At 55.7% G+C, this 25,987-nt stretch overlaps 9 protein-coding genes across 9 annotated transcripts; 4 read left to right on the top strand and 5 right to left on the bottom strand.

Annotated features, from left to right (window-relative positions):
- Positions 1 to 1,843: 1,843 nt before the first annotated feature.
- ISF_06527 (hypothetical protein) lies at positions 1,844 to 2,431 on the bottom strand (the record flags this gene model as incomplete). Its single annotated transcript, XM_018850131.1, has 2 exons — positions 1,844 to 2,137; positions 2,189 to 2,431. The coding sequence occupies 2 exons, from the start codon at positions 2,429 to 2,431 to the stop codon at positions 1,844 to 1,846; spliced, it is 537 nt and encodes a 178-aa protein (XP_018702619.1).
- Positions 2,432 to 3,380: 949 nt separating this feature from the next.
- On the bottom strand, positions 3,381 to 3,851 carry ISF_06526 (hypothetical protein; the record flags this gene model as incomplete). The annotated part of the gene is made up of 1 exon (XM_018850130.1): positions 3,381 to 3,851. One exon carries the CDS (start codon positions 3,849 to 3,851, stop codon positions 3,381 to 3,383), a length of 471 nt encoding a protein of 156 aa, XP_018702618.1.
- A 1,635-nt stretch (positions 3,852 to 5,486) lies between these two features.
- Positions 5,487 to 7,069, bottom strand: ISF_06525 (adenylosuccinate synthetase; the record flags this gene model as incomplete). The annotated part of the gene is made up of 5 exons (XM_018850129.1): positions 5,487 to 5,540; positions 5,616 to 5,927; positions 5,980 to 6,094; positions 6,150 to 6,844; positions 6,968 to 7,069. The coding sequence occupies 5 exons, from the start codon at positions 7,067 to 7,069 to the stop codon at positions 5,487 to 5,489; spliced, it is 1,278 nt and encodes a 425-aa protein (XP_018702617.1).
- A 1,452-nt stretch (positions 7,070 to 8,521) lies between these two features.
- Positions 8,522 to 10,123, top strand: ISF_06524 (Major facilitator superfamily transporter; the record flags this gene model as incomplete). Its single annotated transcript, XM_018850128.1, has 1 exon — positions 8,522 to 10,123. One exon carries the CDS (start codon positions 8,522 to 8,524, stop codon positions 10,121 to 10,123), a length of 1,602 nt encoding a protein of 533 aa, XP_018702616.1.
- Positions 10,124 to 11,634: 1,511 nt separating this feature from the next.
- ISF_06523 (Initiation factor 2B-related protein) lies at positions 11,635 to 12,832 on the top strand (the record flags this gene model as incomplete). The annotated part of the gene is made up of 3 exons (XM_018850127.1): positions 11,635 to 11,656; positions 11,713 to 12,674; positions 12,731 to 12,832. 3 exons carry the CDS (start codon positions 11,635 to 11,637, stop codon positions 12,830 to 12,832), a joined length of 1,086 nt encoding a protein of 361 aa, XP_018702615.1.
- A 327-nt stretch (positions 12,833 to 13,159) lies between these two features.
- On the bottom strand, positions 13,160 to 16,471 carry ISF_06522 (DUF323 domain protein; the record flags this gene model as incomplete). Its single annotated transcript, XM_018850126.1, has 8 exons — positions 13,160 to 13,586; positions 13,660 to 14,012; positions 14,068 to 14,834; positions 14,896 to 15,182; positions 15,396 to 15,510; positions 15,582 to 15,820; positions 15,903 to 16,021; positions 16,205 to 16,471. 8 exons carry the CDS (start codon positions 16,469 to 16,471, stop codon positions 13,160 to 13,162), a joined length of 2,574 nt encoding a protein of 857 aa, XP_018702614.1.
- A 1,968-nt stretch (positions 16,472 to 18,439) lies between these two features.
- ISF_06521 (acetamidase) lies at positions 18,440 to 20,339 on the bottom strand (the record flags this gene model as incomplete). Its single annotated transcript, XM_018850125.1, has 4 exons — positions 18,440 to 18,696; positions 18,755 to 19,417; positions 19,507 to 19,927; positions 19,986 to 20,339. The coding sequence occupies 4 exons, from the start codon at positions 20,337 to 20,339 to the stop codon at positions 18,440 to 18,442; spliced, it is 1,695 nt and encodes a 564-aa protein (XP_018702613.1).
- Positions 20,340 to 21,281: 942 nt separating this feature from the next.
- ISF_06520 (Acyl-CoA N-acyltransferase) lies at positions 21,282 to 22,112 on the top strand (the record flags this gene model as incomplete). Its single annotated transcript, XM_018850124.1, has 1 exon — positions 21,282 to 22,112. One exon carries the CDS (start codon positions 21,282 to 21,284, stop codon positions 22,110 to 22,112), a length of 831 nt encoding a protein of 276 aa, XP_018702612.1.
- Positions 22,113 to 24,452: 2,340 nt separating this feature from the next.
- Positions 24,453 to 25,372, top strand: ISF_06519 (hypothetical protein; the record flags this gene model as incomplete). Its single annotated transcript, XM_018850123.1, has 2 exons — positions 24,453 to 25,072; positions 25,141 to 25,372. 2 exons carry the CDS (start codon positions 24,453 to 24,455, stop codon positions 25,370 to 25,372), a joined length of 852 nt encoding a protein of 283 aa, XP_018702611.1.
- Between the last annotated feature and the right edge of the window lie 615 nt (positions 25,373 to 25,987).

Genomic DNA, 25,987 nt, shown 5'->3' with positions numbered 1-25,987 from the left:
CTGGGAGGTATACCAAAAACTTAGAAGTGTTGACAAAAACTTCGGTTGGAAGCTGGTCGAACCACAACGGAGCCTCCGACTTGAGATATATAAATCAGCGAAAAAAGAAAAATGGGTTTTAATAATTATTCGACAATTATAACCGGCTGTGCTTGATTGGTATCTTGAAAAGAGGGCTGTGCAACCAAATGTCTAGTAGGAAATCTGTAGGGATATTTTGCAGCCGCGCTGGTCCCCGTGAAAGGCCATCGTCGCGCATCTCATGAGGCAGTCAGGAACCTCATGGTGGACTGCGAAACCCTCGACTGGACTTGCAACTGAAAAGTACGCCTTGAGACAGAAATAATACGAGAAAGCAGACTGTTCGTGCCTGGATGGGTCGATGCGGCTCTTCAAGGGGGACTAACTGACTCGTTCGCCTGGAGATTGTTGGCCCGAGGACACCGCGGAGCCAGGCTGCAACGAAGTAAGATTCTTCTCAGCTCTCGCCACCGCGTTAGCATCATTCCCCAACGCGGCAATTCCCTTCCACCCTCGCAAGGCTTTTAGCTTTCATCCCAACCATTTTCAAACCGGTGAGTAAGTAGCTTGCCCTTGGGGCGGAGTAGTAGTGCAAGCTCGATACCAAAGGTGAGTCCGTGGCCCAAGGCAAAAGAGAAGAATGGCGGGTATGTTTGTTTATTTGGATGAGTTAAAAAGTTTTGCTTTGAGGTTCTGCTTTTTTGTTTCTACCAAGCCCATTCGAAAGACGAGGGACCGCCGTTATCAATAACTTGTCTACAGTGACAAGTTTCTCTTCTTCTGCCTTGCGTCTGCTCCTGTGATTCACCCACGCAGCCAGCTATGTTGGCACTACCCCATACATGCATGCATACCGAACGTAAAGTAGCTCCATAATCGGCCACCCCGCCAGGCCAGGCTGGTAGGCGCCCTCTTCGTCATGGCCGGCGCTTCAATCGGCCCAATGTCAGACTCGGAAGAGGAGGAGGAAGAGAGAGTTCTGGTCATGCGTGCCCGGGCGTTGATGGGACCTCCCAGGATGGCCAACTACGTCGCCGCTTGCCGCAAGCTCGAGTAACCGCCCGAGCCGGCCCCCGAGCCGCAATTGCCTGTGCTCCTGAGCCCCACTGAGGGCATCTTATCATTCGCCGAACAGAGTCAGGGCTTTATGGGACTCTCCAAGCCGCCCAAGGGGGGGGGGGGGGGGGGGGTCGGCGAGCCACCAGTGACGGAGACGACAGAGATGATGCAGGTTTACCAGGTCAGCGAGACGCTATTGGCGAAAATGGAACTCGGATTTGAGATTTACAGCTATAATTAGATTGTGTATTGATGGTTCAACGGCCAAAGACAATTTTCAGCTGTCGTGTTAGGGGCCAAGAAGGACCTGATCTCCTGACGAGCTCATGACGAGCCAGTCGCCCACAAGCAACAAGCCCGCTCCCTCCTATGAGATGGCATACGGAAATGGCCGCGGTGATGTAAGTTGTACTCTGAACGGGTTCACTTATAGAGGAACCCTCACGGTTTCCCATACCGAGGAACTCTCACGGGCAGACCTATGTCGCCACGTCTCCCATTTGACAAGGATGGTGAGGACGATGGAAGTCGGCGACTTTGGACGCTTAATAGGCGTTTTGTACATGGACGCTCCTAGTGAGCTAGACAAGTACCAAGATGGAAGCAAAACAGAGATAGAGCATCGCGTCCTCAGACCACCGTACAAGAAGCCGATGTTTTAGCACTTCACGCTCCTTATTTTTGTCCCACACGGCAGCGAATTTGCTGAGCTTTCCTTCCAAGTGTGTATCCGGCCACTCAACTCTGCGCTCATTGCCATCGCTTACCAATACAACTTCAACTGACTCGTGCTCAACGCACCGAAAACGCCGTCAAAGACATCGGAGTCTCCTGGCTCCTTGGGGGTCGCAGCTGGTTGCTTCGCCTCCACGAACTCGACAACTACCCTCGCTTGGGCGAAGAGTAGTGTCCCCAACTCCTGGCTCGCCTCGCATGAGGCCGGCCCCCGCATCACGGCCCAGTGGACGCGGAACCAAAAACAGTGCGACTCGTGGCGGCAGGCGCGCTCCTGCACCAGATCATAGAGCCGGCACATGCGCAGCGGCGATGCATCGCCCTCCAGCGCGAGCAGGTGCCAGTGATATTTGCGTTGTCCCGGAGGTCATACCAGAGGCCCTCGTGGCGCTCGTCGCTGTGGAAGCAGCCGAGCTGGCGGACGGACGGCTGCGCGACGAGCATGCGTCGCCAGCTCGCGCTCCGGCGGAAGAAGTGATCCCGGAATGACTATATGTAGGCATCCTCGGGAGGGTCGAGATGCACGCTGCGCCGAGATGAGCAGCGTGGTCATCTCGATTTGGAGGAGGATGGCTTCGTGCAACTCCGGCACAGCGAGCACCGCTGCGACGGCCATCGTGGATTGTTGCTGCTTCGTCTGGGAAGACGACGATTAGATTTCAAGGCTGAATATTCGACGGCGATATGATGCTGTATCGTCACATAACCACCAGCCCATGGGTGCCGAGAGGAGGGGACCTCAAGCCACTGTACAGGTGACCCAATGGTTGGTGACTACGTCCAACACAAACGCGTTTGTTTGCATGAAACGGAGAATCTGACATCTTATAAAGAGTCTCATTAGTAAATTAGGACATTCCATTCATTCTTGTGAACTGGAAAGTTACAGCCCCGAAAGGTCTCCGTTTGCACGATGATCCCGTAGCTGACTCAGCTCCTGCGCCCCTGATGACTTGTAACTTCTCTTGACTCCCTCCCAAAAGCCTCTCTCCTCCATCATCCTCGCAACAGGCACCAGCTCCTTCGCATCGCTGCTGCCCGCATCTTCGCCCCGGCTGTGATATGTGATACTTTGGCGCACCTAAGACTCGCTATAGTCTCAGCGAGGATGAGAGAGCGCCGGTACTTATCGAAAGCAAACATTTACACGGCAGAGCACCCGGAAAGCTCTATGCATACATCTCATCAATACATCATGACGGTTCAACGATCAATAGGTGGAGCACAAATATATATTGAATTGGTGCGCATCGAAACCAGCACACGCAGAATGAACCCAGTTCATTCCCGCTCTCCCGAAAGCGGCCATCGCTACTTGTTGTACACATCCCGTGCGTGAAGTCGCCTCTGAGGGCTCCTATCCAGAAGATCATCTCTAGACAACCGATGGGTTCCAGTCCTCAAGCAACCCCAGAAGCATTCTTCACACCCGTTTGGCCCAACCACAGCCTCTCGCAGCATGTGATCTTGGGGCAAACTTTGCAGTCTGTAGCAGAGTCAGCATTGGTCTAAAATCACTACGGACCTCATGGATTCCACAACCTTACCATTGAAAAAAATCAAGGTTATGCCGAGTTCTCCTCTGAGCACTCGGTCGAGGCTGGAACCTCAGCAGGAACTTCAGCAGGAACCTCGGCAGGAGCAGCGGGCTCTTCCTCGGCCTCGCTCGCGCCATCAGCATCAACCGATCTGGCCTTGAAGAAGAAATCGTCATCGTCATCAAATCCGCCACCGAAGCCGCCGCCGCCGAAGCCACTGCCGCCGAAGCCGCCACCGGATCTGAAGCCGCCACCACCGTTGCTGAAGCCACCGTTGCTGAAGCCACTGTTGCTGAAGCCGCCGCCGCCGCCAAAGCCGCCGCCACCAAAGCCGCCGCCGCCGAAACGATCGGAGCCGTCTCCTGAGCTGCCAAATGGGAAGCTAGTGCCGAAGCCGGCACCCCGACGAGACACGGAGCCGGCCGATTCATCACCGGGGCGGGGAGTCGGCGCGGCCGAGGCTAGCCCTAGGAGAGCAAGGACAACTTGGACTTTCATTCTGGCGAGGAAGAGAAGAAGAAGAAGTAAATATGGTCGACGAAGGAGTGGAGATGGGTTCGAAGCGGAAAATGTGTAGTGGTTTGTGAGTTGTCTGGAGTATCCCGTCGTCGGCGGCGCATCCTTTAATACTTGAGCATCTGGAGAGGAGGGCGCCAAGGTGAGATGAAGTTTTGCGACGGCCATCTAGCTAGAATGCTTCAAGACGATAAAGGCTTTGCTGTGGACGGCAAAGCCATTGTTAGACATTAGATGGTTTCAACGCACGACAAGGGCTTCCAGCGACGGTTGGCCGAAATGCGATTCATCGCACGAGTCAATCCGCATCGTCAACATATTCCCGACTTCCGATAGCAGAATGTATTCCATCGGTATTGCTGCCAATGGGGCATAGTATGGCAAGCATGGACGCGCCCACACTTGGTGCGCTTTGATTGGACATTGTATTGCGATACATCTGAGACGAAGGGGTTGGAACACACCGGTAATGCCGCGCTCGGTGGTATCCGTACCTGAGGCTCGCTTACACCAGGTCTTTTTTAGCCTGTCAGTGCGATGACATGGACCCCATCTGGGGTTCTGCATTGCTCCCCGCCTTTACCCGCCCGTGATGCATAGATAGAGGCCTCCTTCCTGGCGATGGTGGCACATCTGAGACTTGGGTATATGTCAAATATGGTTGGAAGGCGGGCACTGCAAACCGGCGTAGTCTCTGGTGGCGGATAGACCGAAAGTCGCGCTGGCAAAGAAGGATGCGAAGCCATCATGATTGCAGATGGCCTGTGTCGGCGTGCTGTCCTGCTCGGCTGACGCGCCGAAGCTCGCCTCCCTAAGCGCTTGTTGGTTCCGGCCTTCCGGCCAACCCTGTGGATGCTCGGTGATACGGTTCTTCTTTGATTACGGAAAAGAACAAAAAACTACTCAATATTGGAGTGTAAGCTCGTCGGTATCCGACTGTGGCAGGCTTTCTCGCCTTGTTCATGATCCGGTCCCCCCAAACGCCTTACGGGTGCCGCCCTCCCAGCACAAACGCAGATTCCGCGGGCGGCGGGGCAGCTTCTAGGAGAAAGGTAAAATCGCACTGGAAATCCGAAAATTCCGAAAACGACCCTCACCTTGTCCAGATGCGACTTGGGTCCTCATGCGTGCGTACCTGGACGGTTGTTTTCCGCGGCCGATGGCTGGCGTCCTCCTGTGGTATCGCCTTGGGGGGAGGCATGGGAAACACGTATCAAGGCATATCGGATATATGAAACGGGGTTTGACTAGGCAAGAAACATAAAAGTTAATACACCGACACGTCGAAAGTTCAAGTTTGGATGGAGTAGCAATCAGCCTACCCTGCACCCTACAACCTGCGGCGTTGCGACAGGGAAAGTTCGCTCATGCGCTTTATAAGAGTAGTCAGTACACTGTATCAGTGTCGATACTATTGTTTTCCAGTCATCTACCCAACTGAAAATTACGACATTGCTTCGTTCAGTCTTCACCCATCATGCAGCCCTACTAAAGCTCGAGAGAGATGTTCTCATTTCAGGTTGGGCTGCTAAATAGTTTGCCCACAAGGCCATACAAGCCAGAAAAGCAAGACAATCTCATCTCATCTCCATTCGAGGCAGCAATGCACCGATAAAGTTATTCCCGCGTAATTAGGTCCTCTCGCTCGGCGCCGGTTCCAATCCACTTGATCTATATAGTCCTTGTTAATTCTGCTGAGACAGAAAAAAAGAAGATAGCACATCTATGCAACTGGGGTTAACTTACCTTTACACCCACGAAGCGCTCAATGTACTTGACGTAGTCCTGGGCCTCGTTGGGCAGCTCGGACCAGTCGCGCAGCTTGGCGATGCGCGTGTTCCAGCCGGACAGCTCGTCGTAGACGACCTCGACGCGCTCGAGCAAGGCGTGGTTGGCCGGGAAGGACGCGATCTCCTTGCCCGTCTCGCGGTCGCGGTAGGCGATGCCGACCTTGATGGTCTCGAAGGTGCTGAGGACGTCAATCTTGCTGAGCTGCAGGCTGTCGTAGTGGTTGACCATGCACGAGTAGCGCAGGGCCACGAGGTCGAGCCATCCGCACTACGCGCCGGGATTAGACGTGAAGTATAGTACGGGTTCCGGGTATACTGACTCTCAGCTTGCGGCCTATCACCGCGGCGTACTCGCCGCCGAGCTCTTGCAGGTGTTTTCCGACCTCGCCCGAGTCCTCGGTCGGGAACCCTCCGGGGCCGAGCCGGGTCGTGTAGCTGCGTCCTGTTAGTCTTCCGACAACAACCGTGTTGGGTGAGCTGAATGCCTTACGCCTTGACGACGCCAATAACCTCCTTGACGCAGCGGATGTTCAGCCCCAGGCCGGAGATGGCACCGCCCAGCCCCGCGCTCGAGCTCGTGACGTACGGGTACGTGCCGTAGTCAATGTCCAACAGGATGGCCTGGCTGCCCTCCACTACAATGTTCGCGCCCCTCTCCTCCGCGCGCGCCATGAACAGCACGCCGTCCACCACATGCTTCTCTATCGCCTCCCTGTAACCCCGGAAGCGCGCGATCTCGTCCTCCACGTCATACTTGAGCAGGGGCCCGAAGCGCTTACGAAACCCGTCGGCCAGCCGGCGCAGCTTGTCCTCAAAGGCGGCCTCGTCGAAGATCTCGGCGAGGCGGACGCCGCTGCGGACGGCCTTGGTGCCGTAGCAGGGGCCGATGCCGCGGCGCATGGAGCCGACGGCGCGGCCGGCGAGCTCCTCCTCTTGGGCGGCGTCGACGGCGGCGTGCAGGTCAAAGTTGACGTGGCAGCGATTGGAGACGAAGACGCGCTCGGCGGCGTCGGGCACGCCCTCGCGGATCAGGTCGGCGAGCTCCTGCAGAAAGGTCGGGATGTGGAAGACGACGCCGGTGCCGATGAGGGCGAGGCACTTGGGGACCATGAGCCCGGAGGGGAGGAGGCGGAAGTTGTGGTAGATTCCGTTGGCCTGGACGACGTGTCCAGCGTTGTGCCCGCCCTGGGAGGTAGGATGAGTTGGTCAGTAGGCGTGTAGATGAGGTATCGAAGGATGAAGTCTTTGGCAATGGCTACGAGGGGAGGGGCAGACAGGCCTCATCAACAAGATTGGGATTCTACTCACGGCCGCACGGGCAACAATATCAGCTTTGGAGCAAAAGATGTCGGTCAGCTTGCCCTTGCCCTCGTCACCCCATTGGGATCCGATGATGATTGTGGTCGGCATTCTTGTCAGTCTCGGATAGAATGAGGGCGGTAGGAGAGGAGCTCGACCAGCGATAGAGAAGCAGATTGAGATTGAAAGTCTGAGAGGCAGGCACGGAGAAGAGCGACAACTTTATGGGCATTCTGATAGCAAGACGCAGCATATTGGTTGCCCAACACAAGGAATCGTCCCGGGCCGCGATGTCACGTCAGCCATCAGTCTGTATGAATACTGCACACTGCATATTTTGAGGCGAGCTGCATGTCTCGCGCTATGCCTTTCCTCCCTCATCTGCGGGCCGCTCTCGTTGTCTTGGACGCAAGACCCTTCTGTGGATCAGCTGAGTGAAGATGCAGAGCTGAACAGGATATCCTGCAGCAATTAGCTTCAATTCCCGCATTCTTGGGTGTCTCTCCTGCTGGGCCGCGCAGGCCAATGGGTACAATGGCTGCATCTTGCGGCTGCAGCGATGCAATATTGCGCAAGCCTGCACGGTGGATTGTCCGAGGGCGGCTGGGATCTGAACTGCCGATGGAGACGTGATGCAGCAGGCTTGCTTTTCTGTATATATGATCCGTATGCAATACATCCTTGCTGAGACAGCCTCAATTGCAGCCCAATTGCGAGATTTGGAGATTTGAACCAGGGTTCTGTCTCTCCGCAAAGGCCAGAGCACTGTCTCACAGTGCCTGCACTGAACTGGCACGAGGCCTTTTTCCCCAATTGGAATATAATAAACATGAATGTGGCATTCTCGGAAAATTTACTAAAATACTATTAGTCATTCTTGTCTTTTTGTCCCCAAGACATTAATCAAAGCAGACATACCAAGTTAGCCGGCTATTGGCCCGTTGGGATCGGTATGACTTCATTCTGATCAGCGAAGTCTCCAGTTCAGCTGCTCGCTATTCCCTGTACCCTTGCCCTCAGGGTGCCACTGCCAGCTACTCTTGCGCGGTTGACTGGTTGAGTCATGTATCAAGGTAACAAAACCCGTCCTGTGTTACCAATCAACAGTGGTTAAGCCTATTGTGATGCTGTGATGCGTTGCTCAACTTGTCGCCGTCTTGCGTTAGTCATGCTCTGTCTGTCTTGTCGCAGTATCGTCTGTCATGTCATGTCTTGCCCTTCCGTCCATGCCATGTCTTTCACCATGTCATGTCTCACTCACAACGAGTTGGACCGTTGCTAAATCGCGGCTAGTCGCGTTTGCCTCTGAAAAAGAATAACCCCGATTGCAGCATATCGAGCAGGGTCTGGATAGCAGCAAGGAAGGAGGTTGTTCGCGTGCTACATATCCGTATCCGTACCTTCCTTGCCAATCGGGGAACATTCCGCCCACTGGACTTGTCCACTCGTGAATCTTCTGCAAGCACTGTCTGACTCTGACACCTTCTTCTTCCTGCTCACTCTTCTTCGAATGGCACTTCACGGTAAACATCACCTGTTTGCTGTTTGCCTTTCTAGTCTGCCATGTCTCCTACCCCAGACAACAACTGTCAGAACGACAATGCCAATGGCGGCAGGCCATCATCTCCAGAATTAACAGAGACGACGCCTCTTCTCGCCGCTGCTGCCAGCCGAAGCCATGACGTTCCTAGCTCAGATCCCAGTTCAGATCCCAACGCCACCACATCGGCTCATCCTCATCCTCATCCTCATCCTCATCCTCATCTCGAAGATGGCGCCGTCTCTTCCCGGCCGCCGCCGCCGCTCACCACCTCGGAAGCCATCCGGACGCTTCCCAAGCTGCAGATCCTCCTCCTCTGCTTCGCCCGCACCATGGAGCCCGTTGCTTTCTTCGCCATCTTCCCCTTCGTCGCCCAGATGGTCCAGCGCAACGGCCGCCTGGCCGACGCCGACGTCGGTTTCTACAGCGGCCTCATCGAGTCACTCTTCTCCGTCGTCCAGATCTTTGTCCTCATCGTCTGGGGCCGCGTCGCCGACTCGGTCGGCCGCAAGCCCGTCATGATCATCACCCTGACGGGCATGATGGCGTCGACCATGGCGTACACTATGGCCACGACGATCCCGCAGATGATTCTGTTCCGTTGTCTGGCAGGCGTCTTCTCCGGGTCGAGACTGGTGATGCGGACGATGCTGTTCGAGCACTGCACACCCGAGAACGAGGCCATCGCGTACAGCTGGTTCGGGTTCGCGAATAACATCGGTACCACACTCGGCCCGCTCATCGGCGGCGTGTTTGCCGATCCGGTCGCACAGTATCCGAAAATCTTCAAGGGCGTCGCCTTCTTTGAAAGGTTTCCCTACGCCCTCGTCGGCCTGGTCCTGACAGCGATCGGCATCGTTGGCATCCTCGTCAGCGCTTTCTTCCTGGAGGAGACTCTCAAACCGACCGATGAATCCGTCGCTTCTTCTAATGGAAGCAAGCCCGCTGCCCCCCAAGCTATGTCTATGCGAGAGCTTCTCACAGCCCCCAAGGTCGCCATCACCATCTGGGTCTACACGCACTTTATGCTCCTTGCATTCGCAGTCTCGGCCCTCACACCAGTTTTTCTATTTACCCCCGTTGCCATTGGAGGCACTGGCTTCTCTTCGTCACAAATCTCCATCTACATGGCGGTCCAAGGGGCAAGTCAGGCCGTCTGGCTCATTTTTGCGTTCCCGTTACTGCAGCGTCGCTTTGGCACCAGGAGCCTACTAAAGCTGTGCGCGACGGCCTACCAGTCCTTCTTCTGCGGCATCGTGCTCCTCAGTGTATTCCTCCGCTGCGGCGCCCAGTCTGCCATGGCCTGGGCGTGGGTTATCGGAGGTCTTCTCGCCGTCATCGGACCCGGCGTGTCCATGGGCTTCACCAGCGCGCAGCTGGCTATCAACGATGCGTCACCCAGTCGCCAGGTCATGGCCACCATGAACGGCCTCTCCATGACGAGCGCTAGTATCGCCAGATCGTTTGTACCAGCCGTTTCGACGGTCATCTTTGCCGTGGGAGTCAGGGGCCAGATCTTATGGGGCTATCTTGCGTGGGCTATTCTCGTTCCCCTGGCGATTGCCCTGAGGATATTCGTCGATTACATCCCTGGCAGCAGGAGAATATCTCACGATAATAAATGATGTATAATTACTAATAGAGACTCGGGCGCTGGTTACGGTGAAGCAATTTTGCTCCACAGTCGTATCTGTATAAAATGCTGTATTATTCATCTCATCATCGTTTGCATATAGAGCTGTATTCATCTCACCATCTTCTGCATATAGAGCCGCATTCATCTCATCATATGCCTTTTGCTCCACTTTGCTATTGACTGTCAAGATTCATTATTGATTCTGCTGCATAATAATGCATAGTCCCAATCTCCCGATAGACGACAATGCATGCAAGTTACTGGTCTAGCATTACCTGCAGGGCGCACCGGTGACCTCTCATTGATCCAGTAAGCACTATGATGGATTCAATAATCTTCTCCAGTAGTTGAAAAGTATCTTTTGTTACTTGCTTTTCTTTCTTGTACTGCTCGTCATCTTGGCTGCTCCTTTGTCGATGCTCTTATCTTTGGGTGCGAGCCTGGACCTTGTGCGTAGAGATCATCAGCCTGGCCTCTGCAGAAGGTTAAGACATTCGATGCACTACCCCTCTCGATCCTTTCATCTACATGCTGTCCTTATGTCTTGCGTAATGGAGCATCTCCAACGCCGAAGAGGGGTAGACTCAGTGGCAGGCAGAGTGCAAACTCCCATCATCTACAGCCCGGATGTAAGTCTCACCTGCAGGCGGACTCTTCTGTCCGTGCCGTTAACCACTTGGGTCACAGCCGCACCAATATCTTCAATGTGAGTAATAAACAAAAGAGACTTCCAAACCGTCGCAGCATGTCTCATCAGATCGCACGTTTTCTCATTGGCATAATAGTGTATTAGCATCTGTTTAGGGCTGGAAGATCTCGGTGAGGAGGCTCAGGTTGCTCCTCAAGAGACTTAATTGAAAGGAAAATTAATGAAGGGAAAGTGTCACTACAATGGTATTATATTCTTGACCCTCTGTATCATCGTCCCAGAACATAAACCCGAACGAACCATGTCCACGGATCAGAGCGATGACCTTGATGGAGGATGGAGGAGAATTGCGCCGCGGGGTGCACTGTAATTCAAAAGTTTATAGCGATCCCACCCCCCTGTAGTTGTTTCAAATGGCCGCATCCGCTCCATTTTGTTTATAGCGTTCATGTCCCCTGTAATGAACTTCCCAAAGCCAAGCACTAACAATGCCGAAGCGCGCCTGATTCGACATGTTCCTGTTTGTTGCCTGGCACAAGAATTAAAATCCGAAAGAAAGAAAAAATTCAATCTAAAGCATACGTATCTAACACAGAGGCTCTTTTTTCATTACAAATTTTGAATTTTCATCCCGCGAAATTCCTTAGCCCAAGCGCAAGAGACTGACTGTGTACTGTGCTTTCTTTACCCCGCCATTCTGGACCCCACCAAACCACCACCAAAATCTAATCTGTCGCGATGCAGTCAGTGACTCAGCCAAAATTTCATTAATTCTCCTCCACAAACAACATCCATCCCGCGACGAGCGAAGCCCTCATCGTGCTTCACGTCGTCTCCCACACATTGCCATAATGGCGACTGACACAGCAGCTGGTTCGTCCGACTCGCCACTACCCGCCTTCACCATCCCCGCGACTGACAATAGACAGCGGCCGACGGCGCCAGCACAACAACTCTACCCTTGCGCAGGCATCACAACCAGACCGAGTTCGAGTACGTCATCCTCCCCTCTGTACTCCTCCCCACCTACCAGCCTAACCCCCCCGGTAGCATCGTATCGACGTACCGAAACCTCCTCGCGCAGGATCCCGACCTGACCAAGCCCGTCGCCGCCATCGAGTCCCTCATCGAGCTGCTCAACTCGGTGCCCTCGACCACCGTCTTCGAGACCCTCGACACGGTCAAGGCGCACTGCGACCGCCTCAAGGCCTCAGTCGAGAACCCCGTTCCCCTCACCGCCGGCACCGACCTCTTCCTGCAGTACCTCGTCGCCTCCCTCAAAGCACCCCAAAACGGCAGCAGCGGCGCCGGCACCAGCTTCGACGCCGTCCGCCAGCACCTACTGCGCAACGGGCGGCTCTTCGCCGCGCGGGCCGTCGCCGCCCGCGCGGGCGTCGCCGAAGCCGGCTTCCGCTTCATCACCGAGGGCAAGGCCGTGCTGACCCACGGCAACTCGCGCTCCGTGCTGGCCGTGCTGGAGCGCGCCGCCCGCAACGGGCCGGGCAAGTTCCGCGTCATCTACGTGCGCGACTCGGCGCGCGCCGAGGAGAGCGACGCGGTGGTCGGGCAGCTCCGCGGCAAGGGCATCCCCGTGGCGGAGATCCCGGGCGCGGCGGTCGGTCACGCGATGGGGCTGCTGCGCCAGGTGGACATGGTGCTGGTCGGCGCGGAGGCGGTGGCGCAGAACGGCGGCATCATCTCGAGGATAGGCACGTTCCAGATTGCGCAGCTGGCGAGCCGCGCGCACGTGCCGTTCTACGTGGCGGCGGAGACGCACAAGTTTGCGCGCAAGTTCCCGCTGGACCAGCGCGACATTGGCTTTGAGCAGCACGTCCTCGACTTTACCACCGAGGGGCCGAGCAAGCAGCCGGTGGACGCTGTCGATTACACTGTGAGTTTGATCTTTGCATGTGTCCGTGTGTTTCGGTATGTCCTAACGACTGGCAGCCCCCCGAACTCATCTCGAACCTCATCACCGAAAACGGCGTCCACCTACCGAGCTACGTGTTCGAACAGCTACTGGAGATTTACGGCAGCTTGAATAGCTGAGGAGAATACGGGAAGGGGAAATAAAGAACAAGATACAAGTGCGCCAGGCACAAATGTCAGGGACGCGTGGGGCGTCGCTGGAGTGCCGGCGGAGAGTTGCAATATCCTGGCGTCACGGAGCAGTAGAGGAAACAAAGATGTCGCTCCATGTAGCACGGCGACGCGGGACAATTGAGCCTCTCCTAACAGAGAAGGAAGGAAGCAGAGAACTAGAAGACAAGAAGCCTAGATCAAATACCACATTTCAACAAACAACCAAGCAACCTCCTCTTGTCCAGCAACACCCAACAACATCAGTTCAAGTCAAGGACCCCCGTCCTGTATGCCCTAGAGCTGGTCGCGGACGAGCCGGGCGCCGGCCCAGGCGTACGGGTAGTTGCGCTGGTACCAGTTGACGAAGCTGCGGCGCCCCGCGATGCGCGGGTGGGTGGCCCAGGAGCCGCCGAGCACGACGTTGTGCTTGCCGTCGAAGAAGTCGGCCGTGTAGGCCGGGTACAGCGGCATGGGCTCGAAGCCGTCGTGCCGGGCCAGCGGCGTGCTGGTCCACTCCCAGACGCCGCCCATGCCCGCCCGCCCGGCCAGCGCGTCGCCGGCGGCCGTGACGGGCTGCGGGTGCCACGTCTTGAAGCCGACGTTGGCACCGTCCAGGTCAATGTACAGCGGGGTGGTGGTGGTGGTGGTGCTGCTGCTGCCATTGACCTGCGCTGCTGCTGAGCTTGGGGGTGTCTCCTCGACGCCGTCGTTGACCAGGTGGCTGCGACCTGTCAGCATGATATGGGGGGGGGAGGAAAGAAAAGGAAGAGAGAAAGAGGGAAGGAAAGACTCACCCGTTCACGGCCGGGACCCGGTTGGACAGCTTGCTGTGCATGGACGCCTCCTCCTTCTGCTGCTCGGCAAAGGCGTAGACACTCTGGGCCTCGTCGGCGGTCGGGATGCGGCCGCCCATCCAGGCGGCGCAGCCGGCCAGCTCGTCGTACGAGGCGGCCACGGGCCAGTCGAGCGCGTGCTGCAGCGGCACGAGCCCGTAGACGGTGCGCACCGCCTTGTCCCGCAAGTACGGCTGCATCGGGTACTCAGAGCGGCCCGCGCCGTTCAGCACCGGGCTACTACCGGCCTCTTCGCGGATGGCCCACGATGCGGGGATGGCGCCGTTCTTGGTGCTGTACAGGTAGTCCGCGTACTAACACGACCTTTGATTAGATGGGGTCGGTCGGTAATCCGGGGGCCAGACTTACGTCCTCGTTGGTGATGGGCCGCGCCTTGGCTTGGAAGGCGTGCACATCGCGGCGCCGCGAGGGCTTCTCGTTGTCCCAGCCGAACGGCACGCTCGGGTCCGTGCCGTCCTCCGGGTCGTCCATGCCGACCGTGAGCGTCTGCGCCGGCACGTCCACCCAGGCGTTGGGCACGCGCGCCCTCCGCGCCGCCGCGCCCAGCGCCGCAAAGTCCGGCGCCGGTGCGTGCGGCGGCGGCAGCGTCCGGTCGCTCTGCAGCATCATGTACAGCAGCGTCTCCAGGTGCATCGCCTCGTGCTCAAACGCCACCCAGACGCCCCTCGCCACGCTGCGGGGCATGCTCTCCCCCTCGCCGTACAAGTCAGCGAGGCGGGCGCGCACGCGGGCCTGGTACGCGGCGATGTCCTCGACGGGGGGCCACTCGTCGGGAATCTCCGAGTGCGCGTGGCAGTGCTCCGGGTTGTCGACGTCCGGGTCGATGCCGCGCTCAAAGATGGACTGGTAGAGCGCGGCGGGTTCCGTGGATGGGGAGCCGGTGACCTTGGAGAGCTGCAGGTCGAGAAAGGTCGGGATGTGGCCGAGGTAGAAGACGCAGGCGTTGCGCAGCTTGATGGGGCGGGACTGGAGGGCGCGCGAGGAGAGCATGCCCTTGGTGACGACGTCCCAGGCCTGCCACAGGGCGGACCAGTCTTGGAGGGTGGGCAGGACGCTGCCGTACTGCGAGGGGAGGGAGCTGAAGGGGAGGTCGGTCTTTTGGAGTAGATGAAGGCCTGACGGCTGGTCAGTATATGAGGGTGTCTCGATTGGAAGGGCAGGGGGAATGGCACGCACCGTAGTCGTCGCCGCGGCGCCAGCGCTTCACCTCCTTGAGACCAGCGGCGCGCCACAGCTTCTCGACGCCGACCTGCGAGTACTTGAGGCTCTGCTCAATCTTGAGCGTCTCGGCTTGCTTGATGGTGGTGCCGAGGACGGTGACCTCCTTGGTGGGCGAGAGGAAGGCCTGGTGGCGGCCGCCGTCCTCGTCGTAGATGAACTCGCCAATGACTTTCCAGTCTTCCAGGTGGAAGACCTCGGTGCCGTAGATGTCGTTGGCGTGGCGAAGGCCGTTGTGGATGAAACTGGAGGGATTAGTTTGCATGTATCTGGGCAGAGGGGGGGAGTGACTGGCTCACTTGTGAGTGACACCCTCGGAATCTAGGGTTTCCGTGTTAGTTAGTCTGGTTCCATCACAGCTTCATTCAATCTTAAACTTGCCATTGTATGCATGGCTGGAAGCGGGTTAGCAATGATGAAAGTACGTAAAAGATACAAGAAGCATAAAGGACACTCACTAGACCTTGTCCGGGTCGCAGCACGAATCGATGCCAATGATGACAGAGTCTGTCGGCTTCATGACCTGGGCGAAGCCTTGCAGGAACGCGCCGGCCTCGTCACGCGAAAAGTTTCCTAGACTGGTGTCAGCCAACAGAGGAAGAGACGGCCAAATACTATTCTATCGCAGGTGCAGCTTTACGCACCAATGCTGGAGCCGAGGTGGATGATGACAATACTGCGATCATCATGGGCAAACTGCTTCAACCAGTCCTTGCCGTCGTCATATGTGCCCCAGAGTCCATGGCTACGGACGTGCTTGTAGTCGGGGATCTGCAAAAGCGTGCGCTGCAGTTCTTGCTCTGACAAGTCGAGCGCGTAGTAATCGATGGGCTTGCCAATCTTTTCAAAGGCATCGAGGACGAGGGAAATCTTGCGCAGATTGCTGAAGGGGGTGAGGACTCGGAATTAGCGATTGATCATGTCAAGACGAATGAAGAAGGAGGGGTCGTCTGTTATCCTCTTACCCGCTTCCAAGCTCGACAAGCATGGCGCCAGCCGGGATGAGGCTGGCCATCTCGGCGGCGTGTTTCTTGAGAAGCTCAATTTCGTAGTTTGTAAGATAGTATTCGTCCAGATATGTAATCTGAGGCACGGTTAAGATGATTATTTCCAGGCGGCAAAAAATAAACAAATAAATAAATTAACGTTGCCCATTCGGGACGGGGAAAGAAAGAATGGTTGGGACAGGACCTTTGCCTGGGAATCCACTTCAGGCAAAGGGAAAAGCGGTGCAAGACGGGCTTCAGCAAGAATGACAATGACATACATCCTCAAACAACTGCAAGCCCTTTTCGTCGTACAGCAGCATCGTCGGGAGCGTTCGGTGGCCGCTGACGGGGTTCAGACGGCCGGTAATGTCCTCCTTGAGGTTGAAGTCGACCTGGGCGCCGCGAATGTCGATGATGTCGAGGCGCTGGATCGTTGGCATCTTGCGGGGCGTCGCGGAGTCGGCAGAGGTCATGACGAAGGGGGAAGACGACTCGTAATCATCTGCGAGTTGCTGAGCAGCAAAGGCCTCTTTGACGGCAGGCATATTGACTGGCGTATGAGTTGGCAACGGAGAGAGAGAGAGAAAGAGGTGGCTAGTGGCAATTCTGGACGATGGGGGGTTTCGAGGCGATGGGAATGCTTTAAACTAGTTGGAAAGACGACGCGGAAGATGATTAGATGGGGTTGGTAATCTAGATGCGCACAAAGAGCAGTGGGAACTTGTCTCTCTCTCGAAGCTATAAGCTGTGGACTAGTAACATAGTTAGTTGCCAGTAGTCTTCCCGCGGCTGCCGGTTCAAGATACGAATAGGGCGTGGAAGCTGTGCGTGCCGGTTGTACTTTGGAGACAAGCAATTCAGCGCAACATTTGCTTGAAACTACAAGTATCTTTCACGGTCGGGAAAGGTATTCTAGACCCAGAGCTAGTTCACAGGTGACAACCTGCACGAGGAAGCTTCTTTCTCCACAGTGAAGCCCACCACAAGAAGCTAACAGTTGACGGAGCAAAGCAAATGTACAACTCGTTAGTTATTGCTAGTTGGAAATACATGCTCGACGGGTGGCTAACTAAGGTACCTGGATTCCACACCCACCTCCCGTTTCGGCACAAGGACGGCCCATCTCCAACTCGGTTGCCCCTCCTCAGAGCCGGGGCGGAGCATCGGCCGGGCTTGTGAGTGGCCAGAGCCGGCGCGGGGTTTCTGGTCTCCCTTTGGAATCAATACCTGTTGAGGCGGGCAGGGGAGATGGAAGAAACAAGTACATGGGGCCTGGTTCTAGCTTGCCGTTGGCTGGAATTCGGAGTGAGGCTTGACAATCCATCTATTTCTGGAATCGTGTCGTCACCCATGCGTGGCCTGTTTCTTAGTCTTTTGGTGAATGTGCCTGCCTCCTCATCCGGGAGTAAGTCATGCATACATGCATACACACATACATACATACATACATACATACATATTGGAGCATGCTGTGTGTGTGTGGGTGTCCCAGACACGCGAACGCATGGATGGCAGGTCAGAAGAGCCAAGGAACCTGCAAGAAGAGGAACCTGCCAGCACATGCTTTTGAGACTGCTGTCGATGGTTGCTTCATTCTAACAGTACGCCCTCATGATACAAAAATACGTCTTGGGCGCTGACGGGCTGGCAACTCGTCTGCTGATCATCTCCAAGTAATTGTCCGCAGCTGAACCATGGCGGCTTGATTATGCGACGAATGCGTAGTTACTGTACGTACAGAGAAATGCGGGCGGCGTTATTTTTGCGGCGACTTTCCCGGCATAAACCGGGAAGCAGTAACCACAATATAGCTCGCCCTGTCATGCATCCTCGTTCTCTATGCAGGCGATGGGAGCTCCATGACGATGGCTCATGCAGCCGGGTTGGTCCGCCTTAGCTCTGCGACGCTTTTTTTTTTTTTTTTTTTTTTTTTTTTTTTTTTTTTTTTTTTTTTTTTTTTTTTTTTTTTTTTTTTTTTTTTTTTTTTTTTTTTTTTTTTTTTTTTTTTTTTTTTTTTTTTTTTTTTTTTTTTTTTTTTTTTTTTTTTTTTTTTTTTTTTTTTTTTTTTTTTTTTTTTTTTTTTTTTTTTTTTTTTTTTTTTTTTTTTTTTTTTTTTTTTTTTTTTTTTTTTTTTTTTTTTTTTTTTTTTTTTTTTTTTTTTTTTTTTTTTTTTTTTTTTTTTTTTTTTTTTTTTTTTTTTTTTTTTTTTTTTTTTTTTTTTTTTTTTTTTTTTTTTTTTTTTTTTTTTTTTTTTTTTTTTTTTTTTTTTTTTTTTTTTTTTTTTTTTTTTTTTTTTTTTTTTTTTTTTTTTTTTTTTTTTTTTTTTTTTTTTTTTTTTTTTTTTTTTTTTTTTTTTTTTTTTTTTTTTTTTTTTTTTTTTTTTTTTTTTTTTTTTTTTTCATTCTTCTTTCTCTAGTTCTTCACCATGTACAATACTTCCCCAATTTTAGTAGAGATGGAAACAAAACACGAGTGCATGGATGTATATACAATGATGCATCCACCACTGACATCTACTCCGCCAGAGCCTGCAGCACCATCTCTGTCATGCCCAGGAGCTTTTCCTCCTCGAGCTTGCCAGCCACGAGCTGCAAACTGATCGGCATCCCGTCGAGCAGCTCCGGGTCGTACTCGGCGTTGATCGCCTCGCAGGTGTCGCTCAGCGGCTCGTAGTCCTGCCCGACCACGTCGACGCTCCTATCCACCGTCAACCTCGTCGGGAAGGAGACGGCTGAGACGTCCAGGATGTTGAACACGGCAGTGTACGCAACTAGACCATACAAACACATTAGCTTGAAAGATCAACAAGGGCAGGAGATCGGCCTCACCGTGTCTGGTCCCGCTGTGCCGGTGCGTCACGTACGGCGTCGTCGGCAGCAGCAGCGCGTCCAGCCCGGCCTCCCGCCAGCTATCCAGGTTCTCGTTCTGAAACGCCGTGCGCTCCGTCTGCAGCCGCCACACGTCCAGCACCGTCATCGGGCGCGCATCCCGGTACGCCGCCATCTCCGGCCGCCACGGCTCGCCCGTCTGGGTCAGCTGCTGCCGGATCGCCGCCGCGCCGTCCGCCACGAAGAACTGCCCAATCATGGTCAGCCCGCGCAGCATGTCCGTCGGCCGCCAGCCCACCACCTCGTGGCCCGCGCCGCGCAGCCGGGCGACGGTCTGGTGCAGGGCCCGGGTGACGGGTGGCGTGGGAAGGACCAGCGTGTCGTCCCACATGACGCCGACCCGGAGCTTCGCGGGGAGGGCGGGCGGCGGGTGCTGCCAGGGGAGCGGGAGGCACTTGGCGTCAAGGAGCCAGGGGCGGCTGGAAACGACGACGCGGCTGTAGAGGGTGATGTCGGGGAGGGTGCGCGCCATGGGGCCATTGACGGAGAGGACGCCCTCCTGGCCGGGCATGCCGGAGCGGCAGTCGCGGACGGGGAAGCGGCCGGCGGACGGCCGGAGGGTAAATAACCCGGTGCACGCGGCGGGTATTCGCAGGGATCCGCCTGACCTCACAAATCTCAGCCAGGGCCAAGACAAGATCGTAGGAAAATTACTCCCAGTAGTTAGAGAGAGAGGGGAGGAGGTAGCTTACCGATGTCAGTCCCCACGCCTAGCGGGCTGCCCCGGAGCAGCAGCAGCGCCGACTCCCCACCGGAGCTCCCACCACTCGTGGTCCTCCGGTTGCGCGGGTTCAGCGTGCGACCAAAGACGTTGTTGACCGTCTCGGCCATCATCATCGCCGTCGGCACGTTGGTCTTGACGTAGAAGACGGCACCGGCCGCCTCCAGCACCCGCGCCAGCGTCGAGTCCGCCGCCGCCGCGTCCCCGACGTGCGACGCGAAGCCCACCGTCGAGTCCAGGCCCGCGAGCTGGAAGTTGTCCTTGAGGGAGACGGGCAGCCCGTGCAGCGGGCCGACGGGGCGGCCGGTCCGGGCGAGGTGCGCGTCGCGGGAGCGGGCGGTGGCGAGGGCGCGCTCGAAGCACGTCTCGGAGAGGCAGTTGACCTGTACTTTCTATGAGTCGGGGTCCGCCGGGGAGGGGGTTGTGCAACGAAGAAAAGGAGGTTCGCACCAGCTGATGTGCGGCGGCGGCGCGCTTGCAAAAGGCGCGCGTCACAGCTTCGCAGGTGAGCGCCCCGGAGGCCAGCCCGACGACTAGCTCCGTGGCCGTCTGCTCGGTGATGGAGAGCTCATCCGGGGTGAACCAGCCGGAGGCGGAGGGCCAGGAGGTGACGTCGTCCTGCGAGGCCGGCGGGAGCAGGTCGGCGGGCACGCGCCACTCCTCCGGGATGGAGGCGCTGAGAAGGGCGCGCTTCCGGGAGCTGATATCCTCCCAGACGGGCGCCGGGCTCTCGGTGGCGAGACGGGCACCGTCCGGTTTGGCGGCGAGGATGTGGGTTTGCTGTGATTCGGCGCTGGTTCCCATGCTATGATACAAGTTGACTAGTACGATGCGGGGAGTGTGGGAGGAAGGGTTGTAGGGACTGGGAAGGAAATGGGAGGACACCGATGTAGAAAAGACGAGAGGGGGATTCAAGGTAGTTGATGGGTAAGCCATGTACTACTGCTGCTGCTGCAAGCCCAAGTCACCCTCGTGGACGGGATTTCCCCCGCAAAAGCCGATAACGGCAACCTCCGGGGCTCGGGCTCGGGCTGATGTGCGCCATCTATCGTGGGGTCCCCATAATATGCGGGAGGGCGTCCGGGGATGACAGCTAGAGCCTGGTGAGCCTTGAAACTTGGACTCCCATGGGTTTGATATAAAATGGCCCTGCAGGTTGTTAACTTGAGCTCTGGGCACATGTCGAGGTAGCTTGTACAGGGTATGAGCCGGTCAGCTCGGCGATGGATCGAGACTTGCAGCCAGCCAATACCGCCTCCCGTTAATAGACGTCAACAAGACATATTAAAACATGAAAGTTGAATGATTATATTGCTACATCTGCCATGTTCCAAGGGCTTACGATTTATACACCCCATCCTGCAGTTCTCTTCAACATGTCCTCCTCGAGCGAGAGTCGCCCTCGCAAGCTAGGGCTAGGTTTAGGCAGTGATCCTGTGGCGACGGCTACAACGCAACGGGGCTTCTCTTACAAGAAATATAACATATGGGATGCTATACCTGGCTTTGTAGTATGTAACCTTCATCTAGAGTTTTACTCTGAGATGGGATAGTATTTGCTGCAAATCAGCTGGTCCACCGGCCTCTTACACTATAAACCAACGGCTCGGCCAGTGACTCACCTGTGTCAAGTCCACCAAGGGAATGTTGTAGAATAAACTCATCACAGAAATTGATGCATGAAATCTATTCTCGCTCGTAAGAGCCCACCACTCCAAGCCGACATCACATTCCGTGCCCAATACAATGGCCACACATCCCACCCTAGACTCTCTCACCGAGAGCCAGCTCCAGGCACTCTACACGGCCCATTACCGGGCGACCACGGCCCGGATCCGAGTCGCCGGCGGTGCTCGACCGGTCCGCATCCCCGGCACCGCCGCGGCGCTCGCCTGGGCCAGCGACAAGCAGATGCACAACGGCGTGCCCGTCGGCGCCCTCGCCCCGAGCGACGACCCCGCCGCCGCCGTCCGGGCCGTGATGGAGCAGTCGCCCTCCCCCTGCCACTGGACCGTGTGGCCCGCGCCGCAGCCGCGCCTCGAGCAGGCGCTGCTGCGCCACGGCTTCGTCATCGACGACGACGAGCCCGCCATGGCCGCCGCCCTTGACGAGGACGCGTTGACGGCACGGCGCGCGCAGGCCGTGGCCGCCGCCGGGCCCGGCTTCGCCATCACGCCGGTCGAAGACGCGCAGGCCCTGGACGACTGGGTGGCCACCTGGGGCGGCGACGACACGCCCGCGGAGGTGCTCGACCAGTCTCACCAGGTGTACAAGGTCCTGCTCGCGGAGCTGCCGCGCGACGAGTTCGGCATGTTCGTCGGCCGTGTGGACGGCAAGCCGGTCGGGACGGGCATCGTGTTCTGCGCGGAGGGCCTGGCGGCGGTGCACTACATCGCCACGCTGGCGGCGTTCCGCCGGAGGGGCATCGGCAGGGCGCTGACGCTGCACGCGATGGTCGCCGCGAGGCGGGCGGGATACCGGATCGCGGTGCTGACGGCGAGCGAGGACGGCCGGGGCGTGTACAGGGCCCTAGGCTTTGGGGAGTTTGGAAAGCAGACGACGTATCTACGTGGATGATTAGGATGTGCACATGTGTTATTGGAGTCTTTGATTCTTTTCAATTTCCACATGTTATAGCGATGAGACAGACCTGAAATGATGACGAAATGCTTGTGAAAAGCCAGGTCTGGAGTATCAAATTAAATTCCGAGTACAGATTATGCACTTGAGAGAAGCCCCCCCGGACTCTACCACCACGTGGCAGCATGGCTTCGAGCAACAGCAGTTTTTAATTACAACGCTTTCACTTCCCGGGACTCAGGCATCCAAGCTCGCAACCGACGATGCCGGCTTATGAATATGAGACAGCTTTTCGCAAGCCACCCAGCGCTTTGCAGGGATCTCGGATCTGCACGGGGTAATGGAGGCAAGGGGGTTGATCTGCCGTGCTTGGCACAGCGAACTCTGGGAGTTGAAAGATGGCTGGTTATAAGGCTTTTCGGTGATGCTGAGCTCCCAGTGGCAAGGAGCCGAGGTTTGTAGGGAGATGTAGTTTATGCACTGTTGCATTCGCATTGCTGCCAGAATTGGGAGGCCTGTGATTGTCATGGCGGCCAGCCCGGAATCAGACCATTCTCCATCCAGACAGCAGGGGTGGCCCTGTCTAGTTGTTCCAAATGTCTTACCAGTAGCCATCAACTAACGAACTAACACCTCTTGCGTTGGGCTGACTGAGAGTGCTTGTGTCTGACTCGAAAAATGAGACAATGCTCGGGTCTTTTCATCACCAGTATTCTCAACATTGATGAGAATCATGGAGGTTGATCTGCGCAGCATTAATTTGGTACTTCAGACTGGCTTCGCTGGCTTGGGAATGACCCGTTGAGACTAAGAACAACGTTGACAGTCGTTTCTTTTTCTTTTTCTTCTTTTTTTCTTTTTCTTCCCACTAATTCAGGGACGAGATTAGCCGTTTCAAACGGGTAGAACGAAGCTGATACGTGTCTTGTACTGGTCAACTACATGTACGGCCACTGTCAGTTATAATAGTTTTCGTTTTACTCCTTAATTCCAGTTGACCTCGAAATGTGCCTTGATGAGCCCCATATTCATAATAAAGGGCGTATTTATTTACTCCTTGTTTCGTTGCAGAATCGAGGCTGTGCCCTCCCTCGTATCCAAATGCCCGGTGTCCGTGTTGGTATGCTTCGCCATCACATGGCATCGCTATTGGGAGCGACGATATTCCCTTGCTCAGTGCCAGTTCTCGTAAATATCGGACTAAAATCCCTGCCAACAACCTGGACAGGGAACAAGGAATCGGAAATCGTTAGCGGTGCTTCCGGACCGTTGCTGCATGCACGCGCGGACTCGTGATGGCATCTTGACAGCAAGCAACAGCCCACTCACTCACCCTCCCAACGGGACGGACGGACCACCGCATTCCCTGATCAACATGGCTACCCTTGGAGCCGGATGATGAGCTCATTGGTCGCATCAACTCGCTTCGCTTCAATGGCGGTGGGGAGGACGGGCCGCCGGCCGTTTCGCGATGCGAGCCTAAACGGATAGAGGCAAAAGCAAAAAAAGGGGCCATCATGATCAACGGCACTTGGATTCAATAGGCATTCAAGCGGATCCCCTCCCTGACTGCGTTGACAAGGTGACCCAGCGAGACTGAGACATCCGCTGTCCTATATATGATAGCCGACATGGGCCTCTCCGCAATAGTTCCTCCCCCCCGTCCATATAGTCCCCAACGGCTGGCGTATGAATATCGTCTTCAAACTGCCCGTATTTATCTCCATTTCCCAATATTCTCCGTTTCTCTCTGTCCGTTTCGATAGCTTCGAGGAACTCCGAGCATTACCACAGACATCACCGTTCCCAAGGCTGGTTATGTGCCAAGCACCCGCAAGCTACCACTACCATATTCGCTGGTCATGAACCTGCGCCATCTCGATGCCTCCGTTCTTATAACAAACAATGATGCCGCTGATGAGTACCGTCAGTGTTGCGTCACTCAGTCCATTAGCGCAGTCACTGCCGCCCATCGTCGACAGGCGTGGCGACGACTTTATGCTCGGCCTGCCTCACTGCGCTGTAAGCTTATCGCCTGCACTCCCCGATCCGTTCGGCCTCTCTAATCTCAGCTGTCGCTGCAGGTACCGTGCGTAGAGCAGCTGTGCACGCCTTTCAACCAAACATGTGTCTGCGGGCCAGACAAATCCGCCATTGACCGCTGCGTCCTCGTCTCGTGCGGGATACCAGCAGCTACCTGTAAGACTGACGCCGAGGGCGAACGCTTCAAAACGCGCGACTTTCCCATTTTACTTACATCATGCACAAGACGTGAGGAACCTCACAGAGACGTCCTGTAAAACGCCAGTCCGCGATCGCCGGGTCGACTTCAACATCATGACCGCCACCATGACCTCGTGCACCTTTTGCGTCATCAGCGCGCGCCTGCTGTACAAGCAATTCCTGAGCGCTAGGAGAGCCATCGACTACGAGGACTGGTCCCTCATTGCCGCCGTCCTCATCGGGCTGCCCAGTGTCTTCATCAGCGTCTTCTGCCTCACCGCCAACGGCATGGGCCGGGACGTCTGGGGCCTGCAGCACCCCAGCCTGGTCACCACCCTGTACTACCTGTACATCAACTCCATCCTCTACGTCGTCCTCATGATCCTGATCAAGCTGAGCCTGACCTTCTTTTACCTCAACATCTTCTTCGGGCGGATCCGCATCCTGCTCTGGGCTACGGTGGTCTTTCACGTCATCAGCGCGACCGTGTACGTGCTCGGCGTCGTTTTTCAGTGCCTGCCGATCGGCTACGCGTGGGAAAAGTTTGACTACGCAAAGGACGAGCCCGCCCACGGACACTGCTTGAACATCAACGTGGCGGGGTGGGTGAACAGCGGGATCAGCGTGGCGGCTGATATCTGGCTTCTGTCGCTTCCCCTGAGCCAGCTGCACAAGATGCGACTGCACTGGAAGAAGAAGCTGGGGGCTACTCTAATGTTCATGACGGGTGCAAGGTGAGTTCGATCCCTGGTCGGGAGTTCGCTGGCTGTAAAGCGCCCACGATACTTACTGTTCTTGGCAGCGTGACACTAATCTCGTGTCTGCGACTTGCGTCTATTCGAAACTACGCAACAACCTCGAATCCCACTTGGGATCAGTGGGATATTCTGTGGTGGTCGACTGTTGAAGTCGAGGTCGGCCTCATCTGCATTTGCCTGCCGACTATACGCCTGATCTTTATCAGAATCGCGCCGCGGATCTTTGGATCTGAGTCTAGTAGTGTCTCGTACGTACCAGAAGAAAGTCACGCGTAACTGTATAGATGTGGAAGCTGACCCAAGAATCAACCCATCAATAGAATCACGTTGAATCATATTGACTCGCAAAACACAAAGCATACACGACTAGGAGACGTCGAGGGAGAGGGAGAGGGAGAGGGCGCGGGCGCGACGCCACTCGCTACACTCCCTAGCGATGCCTCTGCGCCTGCGAACTTTTCGCTTTCGGAGGCTCCAAAGAGGCCAGAACCGGCGTTTTCCAGATCTCGAAACACATCGGATACCAGTGGTTCAATTTTCACCGCGGACTATCGCGATACATGGCATGATGAAGTACCGCTGAGGGTCGTGACGAAGGCACAAGATCGCAGAGTCAGCATTTGAGAGGGTCAGAATTGGATAATACCGACAAGAAGCAGACGATTCGATTATGGAATGATGAGCCAAGTACATAATCGCCAATAAGAATTACGAGTACGGAGGGGAGGGGAGGGGTTTTGCATTTAAATAGCACTAGATACCACGCCCTGGGCGGCACCACAGTTGTAAATGAACTTGATTTTGAATTTGATTCTTTATTTTTTTTAATCATAAATCGACTTAATAAGCTCTGGTAGCTTGACATCGATTGCGTTCCTACGCTTTCTCTGC

This window comes from Cordyceps fumosorosea (assembly GCF_001636725.1).
Source record: "Cordyceps fumosorosea ARSEF 2679 chromosome Unknown scaffold_17, whole genome shotgun sequence".
In the NCBI taxonomy this organism is placed as follows: domain Eukaryota; kingdom Fungi; phylum Ascomycota; class Sordariomycetes; order Hypocreales; family Cordycipitaceae; genus Cordyceps; species Cordyceps fumosorosea.
Note: the sequence above shows the minus strand (reverse complement) of the source record. Positions and strands in the feature narration are given on the sequence as shown.